The 10282-nt window shown below is 41.1% G+C and overlaps 1 protein-coding gene across 1 annotated transcript; it reads right to left on the reverse strand.

Annotated features, from left to right (window-relative positions):
- Window positions 1-2224: 2224 nt before the first annotated feature.
- Window positions 2225-9657, reverse strand: stx19 (syntaxin 19). The gene is made up of 5 exons (XM_084361856.1): window positions 9514-9657; window positions 6614-6924; window positions 6061-6297; window positions 5535-5747; window positions 2225-3789 (listed from the first exon to the last, which is right to left on the reverse strand). Exons 2-5 carry the CDS (start codon window positions 6833-6835, stop codon window positions 3553-3555), a joined length of 909 nt encoding a protein of 302 aa, XP_084217982.1. The 5' UTR covers window positions 6836-6924; window positions 9514-9657; the 3' UTR covers window positions 2225-3552.
- Between the last annotated feature and the right edge of the window lie 625 nt (window positions 9658-10282).

Consider the following 10282-nt stretch of genomic DNA (forward strand, 5'->3'; position numbering starts at 1 on the left):
TACTTGGTTAGGTTTAGGTTCTTAAACTACTTGGTTAAGTTCAGGCTCGTAAACTACTTGGTTAGGTTCAGGCTCTTAGACTACTTGGTTAGGTTTAGGCTCTTAGACTGCTTGGTTAGGTTTAGGCTCTTAGACTACTTGGTTAGGTTTAGGAAAACATTGCAGTTTCAGTTAAAATCACTACGTTACTGCTATAACTTCCATTACTAACGTGTCCATGTTACCTAAGTAACTTATGTTACATCATATATGTGACATTACTTCATTTTGTCAGTAAGTTAAAATAACTCACCATTGACTTCTTGTTTAACACTGGACACAAACAGCGGTCTCCTGTGCTTGTTTAACCTGACCGTCCATCCCCAACCTCCTCCTGATACAGACTTTTCACTTTTTGCACTACTTTCCCCTTTGGCAGCTGTAATAATTACTAAAGCCACAAGAGGTCGCCACCAAACAACAAACGTAATTATGGGTCGTAATGACCTGCTTTCACTTTTTACGTATGGCTGTTTTTCTGATCAGGACAGGCTCCGCATTTTACTTGTTTTCTGCCAAAATAGCTTATCTTGCAATGCAAAACAGCATTCCTCAGCTTTTTCAGATTTATATTTCGGCACTGGCAGCTCTTGGTTAAGGTTGGAGAAAGATCATGGTCTGTTTCAATACAGACAATAAATCAGCAGTGACAGAAGACATTAGATTTTTATCAACATTTAACCCAAATCATGATTCTGCCTTCAGCCAGAGCTCTTTTGTTCTCTTAATTTAACCACAGATTGGTCTGGGAACCAACCCTGCACCTCCAGAGTGGTACATTTTATTCGCTCAAAGAACATTTTCATCCAGGCAGTGATTATGTTGTTCAGCACAACAACACACCATAGTGATCTACAGCTATAATTTCTAGGAGACAGGTTTGTTTCTTTGTGATGGTGACTGTGGATATGCTGCATGTTTCTGTGAGAAGACAGCTCTCACATGATCACAGATCTTAATGACCTGACAAGTCATTTAAATAATACATGTTTAAAATGGATCATCAACAGCGGGCTGTGAGATCATTCAAAGCACTTTCAGAGTGAGACAGCCGTTTCTGTTGTCTGATTTTATTTTTCCTCCGATTTTGTGGAACAGAAGTGACAAAAACTATTGTCGTTGCTGATGGAGCAGGTTTGTATTGTATAGCTGATCAAAGTGAAACTGAACTCCTCTTCTCTGTCTTTTACTGAGAACTGTCTTTGTTTCCATCTACCGACAGTTTAAACATTAAGTGATCAACTTCATTTTTTTTTTTTTTAACTGGCAATTATCTCAGTGAACACTGGATGGCATTGTTGCTGTTCAGGAACCCTGCAATTTGCAGCAGTGCTTCATTTTTCTTCACCGTGTCTGAGAGGAGGCAGAAACTATGTTGTGCAGAATCACAATGTATTGTTATTGGATTTACATATTCAAATTTACATATTTGATGCATTTAAGTCTTTGTTTCAAAATTGAATTTTCATCAGCGTGAGACTGAAATACAACACCGGCGATCAGATTCGGGGAGAGACTTTTCATGTCAGATAGCAGAAGTAAGCAAACACCTCGTGTCTCACCTGGTTCTTCTTATAGACCTGAGGGAGCAGTGCAAATAATAGTTAATGTTAATAAAGTGTTTTTTTAAGGCGTCACATGAGTTGTCATGTCTTGGTATCTTTTTTGGTACTTTTATGATTGTCTGTCCATTTTAGTCTTGACCATTTTTCCTCTATGTTAACCTGATGTTAAAACGTTGGAATGCTTTTCATAGTTTTTTGTAAGTCTAGGAGTCATTTTATATAAAAGAACAACATTTGACTAAGGTAGGTCTTTTGGCAGAAGTTAACGGTTCTGTTGACACACCGTTCCCTTCGGGAATATACAGCAGCTGTCTGGGATAGAAGACAAACCAGATTTTCCAGTCTGGTTCTGGCACACCCAGTTCACCTGTATTTTGTCCGGGACACCAGACACCCCGGGTCAGTGAGTCACTAAAGAACATCACCGTCACAGCTGATGAGAGAACTACTGTACTTTAGAGCCATCCTGCCTCTAAGTGTGATCATGAATGACGGGACTGTATCTCCTCAAATGAATTGCTTATTTATTATCGATGCAGAGAAAATGCATTGGTATTTTAAACTTAACATTAAAGGAGCTCCGTGGAAACTCTGTGGGTCATTAGTTTATGTAAGCGACTCCATTTCTACACTAATGTTCGCTTCTGTTGCAGCGTGGAGTGAGGTACTCGAGAACGTCCTTTGGACTGTCGCGGAAAATCCGACCAGAGTCCTTCCCAAAAGAAATCCAGCAGCATTAAACGACTTAATCAGATCGTCCACAGGCTTGTAGGCAACCAAGACAGACGGGGAATGAGCAATAATGAAGTGATTAATACATGTAAATCACTACAAATTGGTTCATAGAGAACAGAACAGGAGATGATTACCTGTCAACAAGTGTGAGTCTGTTACACAGCGTACTGTAGCGCCAGCATTTTAGTTCTGAATGCTGGTACTCCCGCAGAGAGCTTTCCAGGCGATTTGAATTCACTTCTCTCCTTTTATGTGACATCATTTTAATAATAATGATACATACGGATGCCAGAGTTTTTCATCTGCACAGTGTAACAGCTCCAGCGCATTCATACATTGAAGTTCCACTCTTAAATACAAAACATCCAAAGAAAATAAAATCTTCCATCATATTCCTCCACCAGCGACTTCAATGGTTTCCTGCAGCTTTGTCACAGTGACAGAAATATTTTGATCAAGGCTCGTTATTCAAAGTATTTTTACTTGAATCCCTGCCTCTGTGCAGCTGAATAAAGGGAATAGTATGTTTTTTTCGCTAAAAACGATCGCACTTTGAAATGCAAATGAGATTAATGACTAATTGTGAAACAAGTCCTTTTTTTCCTCTTAAGCATGCGGAGTGAAAATGAAATGAATACATAATGGCTGAAAATCTCTCAGGATGAGGATCTTTCGCCGCTGCGTTAAATTCTAGTTTCTGCTGATAAGAAAGAGAAGAAAAGATGGTCTTAAAGTCTTAAAGTGCACATACTGTATAAAAAAATAAATGGTCATTAACTAAAGCTCCTGAGGCAGAAAAAAAGATGAGAGGCTCTTCTGAAAAAAGGAAAAAAAAAAAAGGGCGAAATATCAGTCTTGCTGATCTGGCAGTGGCAGAGGCAGTGGTCTCCCCTTGTTTGTGACCTCTGTCAGATGACAGTGAAGGTCTCCAATAAGCAGCAGTGTTGGTGAGTAGCACTCACTGAACTGTCTCTTCCAATAGCGGTCGCCTCACATCCTCTTGAAAGAAACAAGTGCCTCAAATACCAATTCTGGCCTTTCCCCCTAATTGTTTTCTATGCTCTGCTGAATCCGTCTTCACTCCGTTCAACAGCGAAAACCGCAGTACCATAACCTTCACTTTAATGGTGCTTAAATCCGATTGTTTCTTATTCCCAAAAGTGAGATTTTAGAAATAAAACGTTGTTTGGAATGAGGTAAAAATGTATATGTTTTATAAGCAGCATCTCCAGGGAGGGCAGCAGCAGCAGCACAGCTGTCTGAGCGGGTTCTTCTTCTTGTACCTGGCGGCCAGCTTGAACTTCTCATTAGATGCGGCCACATAATCCTGCGTCCTCTCCACGTTGGTCTGGATGTGCTCGATGTAGGCGCCTTGTTCCTCCACCAGCACGAAAATGTCCATGAACAGGTCCCTCAGCTCCTTCATGTTGTTCTCCAGGCTTAACAGCTCCTGTTCGGGGAGAAGGATAATGGGATTAATACTGCAGATATGATGAATGTGAGTCAGAGGCTGGAGGTGGCTGGAAAGAGAATCGAAAGACTTAAGATGCAATGTGGGAACAGATCCAGTTCTTTTTATGAAACATGACCCGAGCGGCAAAATTACACAAACATCATCTTTTCCTACTTTGATGTCCAGGTTCACTTTGAGTTCATGTATTAAAAAGTGGTTGCAAAGTTTCTCCTCTAGGCTCAGAGTATCTATCCTCCTGAGGAGTTTGATTGATTTTAATCGCTGTCTTTTTTTATAGCCAACACAGCAGAGCCAATATTTTGTCTTCTCCAGTTAGACCCTATGAAAGATTAATTTCCAATTTCCACTCTCATTTATTTTTTTTCCTTTTACCCATTTGTGTCATTAGATGCAGTAATGTGCGAGACAGGCGATCATCACACGTTCCTGCCATGTGTAACAGATGGTGGTGATGGGCAGGATTCTCATGATTATGACTTGCAAGCATCCGCGCTATCAGACGACTCAGGACGAAGACTGCCAGTGTAATGAGTGCAAATTGCAAACAGACTGAATAGTTATCAGTAATAAGCTGCAGTACAAATGTGTGCATTTGCTAAATAAGCGTCAGTTGGGGTTATTTTGTTTGAACGAGGCATTTTAGCAGACTTTTGGCTCTGAAAGTTGTTCGATTTATCAAGCTTTATTTGATTTTCAGTATTTCAGGCACCTAGAGATATTGGAGCTTTCAGACATCCCAATCGCCAGGATAAATGTTGGCAAAGTACATTTCTGAAAAACCAGGGAGTTTTTTTAGGTTGCTACTCTTCTCTTTCATTTCCTTAGCTTCGATTTTCAATTTTTCTCTGAACTTATCCTCTGGTTAGGTTTAAGCGGCGAAAGCACTCAGTTCGGGTGAGGAAAACATCACATTTTGGTGTCATTAAAAACACCCAGTTTTGGCGGCATAAACACAAATTATATATATGTATTTTCGTATAAATATATGTATATACATACGTTTTTTTTGTCGCCGCATACATGGCTAGAAAACATCCCGAGGTCTCCATAAACACATTCAGCGGTTTGACTCTTTCAAATGTTGAAACACAGACTGCTGAACTGCTGTCACCGGCTTGTTTTGTTCACCACAAACAGGGCCGGAGATGTTCCACGGTCTCATTAAAAACACGCAGTTTTGTCGGCATAAACACAAAATTCCCGTAATAAATATCTGTTTTTTTGTCTGCCCAAACATGGCTGGAAATCATTCTGAGGTCTCCTTAAAAATATTCAGCGGTTTCGCACTTACAAATGTTGAAACACAGACTCGAACCGCATTCACTGGCTTGGCAGTCTTATCGCCTCCAACTGCACCACCATCTCCTCCACCACCCGCCATGAATGTGATACGACACCTTTTGTAGACATGTCAATATGGTATGCAGCCTATGACACATACACATTTTTTTTCCTATCAGTGGTTGGTAGAAACTGATAACATTTTATCCTGGGGACTGGGCCGTCAGATGAGAAGTTCCCCACTGCAGTTCTCACTATACTACGGACATAAAAAAAAGTATTAACTATGTCAATGAAGACACAATCCCCGAAAAAATCAGTTCACCACACACACAAAAGACAAAACACTTGTTCTGCCTAAGCTGATAACTTGGAGACCTACAGCATGTCTGACACATGTATTGCATTTACAAAATAAAATCATTCATGTGATCACGCACCTTGTGTCGCTGTTCAATCTCAGACAGCTGTGACCGTGTGATCCTGGCGTCATTCAGCAGGTTTTCGTTGAAGACCTCCCATTTTCCCGTGGCCACCATCTCGTTCACCTCCTCCTCCGTCACATCCCTCCCTGACACCTCCAGCTGCCGGATAATGAAGTGCTTGCAGCGCTCCTGCTTGGTCAGCAGACCTTCATTATACTGCAGCATTACCTGGACATAATTATAGCAAGAAGAGAGAATAAAAGGCAAGATGGGCAGTGGAAATGAAAAATTAGCCTTTTTTTTTTGGCTTAAGTGTAATTGCTGGTTTTGGCAATGCTATAATTTTATAAAATCCAGGTTTTACTCCATTTAAATGTCACTGTGTCTTTCTTTTTACAGAATCAACAACAATAGTGATAAAAAATGCATACTTTCTGTTGAGACAACTTTCAATTGTCTCTCAAGCTGAAATTAGAAAGAACATATCTAATAACTGTTATCTAAAGTTCCCATAGCAGAGTGGTAGCAACAGCTTCCCAACCTGCTGGAATTTGCGGTACAGTGCTGCATGCTGGGAGCGCTGTATTCTTGTTGTAACAGCAGCGGGTCCCTGCAGGTCCTCGGTCCTTTGGACTTGCTTTGAAAGTGCATCTAAGCGTCTGTGGAGGCTTTCAGCCTGGAGCTTGATGTCCCGGGTTATACTGCTCTCTTTCTTCATCACGCTGAAACGACGCATGGTTGCCACCAGGGTCCTCTGCTGCTGGCTGAATTTAAGGACCTGTTTGATGTTGAGATTAGACAAAATATGAGTTCAGTATCTCTTCCGACCACAAATGCAAAACATAGCCATTAAATGCATGATAGTCCAGTCAGCTTTGGAGTTTAATGATAATGAAAATGATGAAAATAAAAAAGGCGAACAGGAAAAAGGAGAATTGAAGAAAAACAGAAACAGATGAGTCTCGTCGATATAGAATTTAAAAAGCGCCTACAAAAAGAATTAAGAAACAAATCAACAGAAAAAGAAATGCAACAAGGTTAAAACTGCATACTCTGCAAGAAAAAAGAAAAAAACAGCAAGAAAAGGAAATTACCTCTGTCTCCAGCACTGTGATATCATCTCGGATTTGTTGAGCCTCAGACAGGAAATTCTCAATGACCGGCTCCTCCTCGAACACCACAGCCTGTGGCGTGATGACCCCGACCTCCACAGAGTCGTCATTATCACCCTCCGCCGAGAAAGGGTTGCCACTCTCGCTCGCTGCCTCGGAAAAGTCTTGAGCCCTCTGCTGCAGCTCCTCCAAGCGGTCTCTCATTGTGGAAGAGCCCTCACCGAAGCCGGCTCCTCAGAACACAAAGTTGTTACGGTGCGTATAAAGTTCTTGTCGCCGCTGACAAGAGGGCACTGAAAGGTAAAGAACATAACACTAAACCAAAAGAGGAGAACTGTGTCTCACTATAAACACGTTGTGTCTTTGTGGATCTAACAACAGGTAAGCCTACATTCAGGAATCACATGGGTTTAGCTGTTTATTTAGACTTGACTGTAAGACCAGCACTAGCAAGCCTAAGCTAATGATCAGTAAATACCTCTAAATGCCAGGCTAACTGCTTTTAAAACATAATCTGTTGGTTCCTGGAGAAGGAGCTGCTACCAAACCCGGATACCTAGAAGCAAGTTATTCTCACTCGCTGAATAAAGACTTCAAGGAATTTAATTCATGCTTCAAAGATCTTAAAAGTGGTGTTCATCTGCGAGGATTATCTTTTTCCAAACAAAACATGTGAGTATCATAAACTTGGTTGCCACAGAGTTTATTTTTTTGGCAATAATCCAAAATCCGATTGAATAATCCCATTGGCTTTTTGACAAGGGAACCAGGCCTGCAGTATGTTATGACACATGCTATGCTAGGTCACATTTTCTCATCATGTTAGCATCATCATTTTCCATATGGTTGTTTTATTTTAATTTTTTATTATTTATTACACATTAAGCATGATTTTTTAACTTCATTTTTATTATATTCAAACCTTCTCCTGCATTGATGCTTATAGTGTCATTTTATCTTTTCATGTCTTATTTGTCTGCTGTATGTATCATCTTATTGTAAAGTCTTTAACCATGCTGTTTCTAAGTTAGCAGTAGAGTTAGTGATATTAACTCTACTCCTAGACACAGAGTTGGTTGCAGGCCTCTTCATATTGCACGTAAAGCAACATCGTATACTTATGTCCACATTATAGCGGTTATAACAGCAAAAAGGCTGCCAAATGGCTGTGTTTTATTTGGATATATTTGAAAAGCAAGTATCTGTAATCTGTTATTGTAAGATACTCTTTGATTTATTTGTATTTCTTATTGTCGATTAAGACATTTCCAATCATTAACATCCCTAACAGGAAGTCGCACCCTCTCCAGCCGTGATTGTTGCAACCAAAACGGGTACTCTAAGCCAAACCATGATGTTTTCCTAACCCCAACCAAGTGGTGTATGTGCCTAAACTTACTGTAAGCAGAGCATAAGCACAGCGTTGTGACAAAAGAGAAATAGAAAATTCAACCGAAATAAAGTTGCAACAAGAAGAAACACTCAGTTTGATTTTACTTGTGGTTTTGCTGTAGCGTTTTGCTCGGCTTACATTTATTCTTTGCCAATTTGGTTGGCAAGCAAGGGCAGTATAACTGATGAGCCATACAGTATCTGCTCTCTGCTGAACACGGATATATTTTTAACTGTATGGGAAAACAACACGGGCAGAAAGTTTATCTGCGACATCAGTCAAATAGACTCAAGTTCCTTTTCCCGTGAGAACTGAGGGGGGTGTTTGTGTTCAACAACACACTCGGCAACAAGTAGAGAAGAAAAAATGCCAGGTTGTCGAGGAAAGGTGACCTTGATAAAGACATCACCTAAACAAGCACAGACACAATATTTCAGATGTCACTGCTGTTTACTTGAAATAAAAATAAAAAGATATCTTGAATATCGAACAAATATCACTTTCCAGTCCATAACTCAGCCGTCTGTAACATATTTGCCGAGGCTAAAGCAAACAATTATGATTAAAATCTGATTTCCTGAAAGCCTTTGTCAAGTCAAGTGCATTCCAACACAAATTCCGATACATTCAAAAGGGCATACCGACATTTAGACACTGCCTGAGCAACACAAGGATTTGAGCCTCAGAGGCCCTAAACATAATCTTTTGGAAGCACATGATTGTGTGTGTGGGGGGGCAGGAACAGAGTGTTTGGCTGCCGAGAAGTGGAGCATTTCAAATCACAGACTATCCCATTTCTGGATGGATTTCAAACAGGAAAGACCCTATTTGTCCGTGTCTGTGTGTGTGTGTCTGTGTGTGTGTACGAGAGAGAAAGGTTGCTGTAACTGTTACAAACTTCTCCGAGCTCAAACGCTGTTAAAGTATTCTTTGTTTTCCCGGCTGAACTCTTTCCTCTCCCTCTCCCCCTCCCTCTCCCTCTCTTCCTACCTGCCCGACCCAGAAGAGCCGATTAAAAAAATTGCTCAAAGGATTTGGGAGCACATTCTCCCGTGTTTAGCCTAAAAAAACCTGAAAGAAGTGGAGCAGAGTTCGCGAAGGAGTCTAGCCTCTCTCTCTGCGACTGAGCATTTTGTTCTCTAAAACAAGCCAATATTTTCTTCCTGCTACCCATCTGCTCCTTTGTGTGTGTTTCTGAAGGAAATGTTATGTTGACATTATTTCATCTCCATGCAGGTGGAGCAGTAGGTGTTGTATTGTATCACAGGATGCACGACTGCACTGCGCACGCTGTTTTTTAACCTTAACAAAAAGGATTGATACTGCTTAAGATATTCTCAGTGAGTGGTCCCACTTCATTCTTATCTACACATTCTATTAACAAACAGAAAGCAACGTAGAAGCACAGTTTTATTTCTACTTCATACTACTTCAGCATACTTTTACACGTTTACAGTAGCAAACATTCAGTCTGAATTTAGGCTTTTACCTTGAATTTGTCAGTATTCCATCACAGACAGCTGAGTATTTCCATTCAGAGTTGACCGGGAATGTAATCCAAGCTTAGGTCAGGCATTTTTTTATTTTTTTTATTTCATGTCATCCTCAGATCTTCTCACATTCCCTCATCAGCTGTGAGCCACAGATTTAGAAACAGTTGCACTCACAAGCAGGGAAAGTTTTGAAGAAGTCTGGGTGAGTCTCTTCCAAGCACCTCCCCCTCGTATTGAAGACAGACCTGGAGCAGGCCAATAGAAAAGGAGCAGACCGGAGGCCTATTTACTTATCTAAAGAAATGAAAGGTGACGCGATTAAGTAAATGGGGAGGGAGAGACAGCGTGGAGAGCGCAGGCAGCTTCCCCTCAGGCTTATTCCTGAAAAAGGAAAACAGAGTAGAGCAAACAGTATTGTGTACATTGCGAAGGCCAAACAATGGGGATTGTGGTTTGGGTGTCAACCGGGGCGTTGGGTTTCTGATCCGCAGAGTTAATTTCTGTGTGAAGTGTCTGGGTTAGCGGGGTAAACCCACTTAGTCTGGGGGTATTGTACTCCTTAGGCCTCAGTAGCCCCGCTGAGTACTTTTGACAGATTTCTACTGACAAGCTCTCTAACACCCAGGGCGCCTTTTCAACACGGGAAGGGACGCAGTCACTCTTTGCTATGCAGCATAACACGCTGTGAAAAAGCTGTTTGAAGTGCGGCGTCAGAGGGAGAGGGGAGACAAGTTTCGAGGATGAGAGGAGTTTGGTGGGGACAAG

The sequence above is a fragment of the Pagrus pagrus genome (assembly GCF_965226575.1).
Source record: "Pagrus pagrus genome assembly, chromosome: 9".
NCBI classification, from domain to species: Eukaryota; Metazoa; Chordata; class Actinopteri; order Spariformes; family Sparidae; genus Pagrus; species Pagrus pagrus.

Bases quoted from the DNA above. Each gene is read 5' to 3' on its own strand.
- stx19 (XM_084361856.1), bottom strand. From the start codon at position 6,835: ATGAGAGACCGCTTGGAGGAGCTGCAGCAGAGGGCTCAAGACTTTTCC. The intron at 5,748-6,060 runs GTTGGGAAGCTG...AATTATGTCCAG, and splicing joins TGTACCGCAAATTCCAGCAG to GTAATGCTGCAGTATAATGA. The intron at 3,790-5,534 runs GTGCGTGATCAC...CTCCCCGAACAG, and splicing joins AGATTGAACAGCGACACAAG to GAGCTGTTAAGCCTGGAGAA.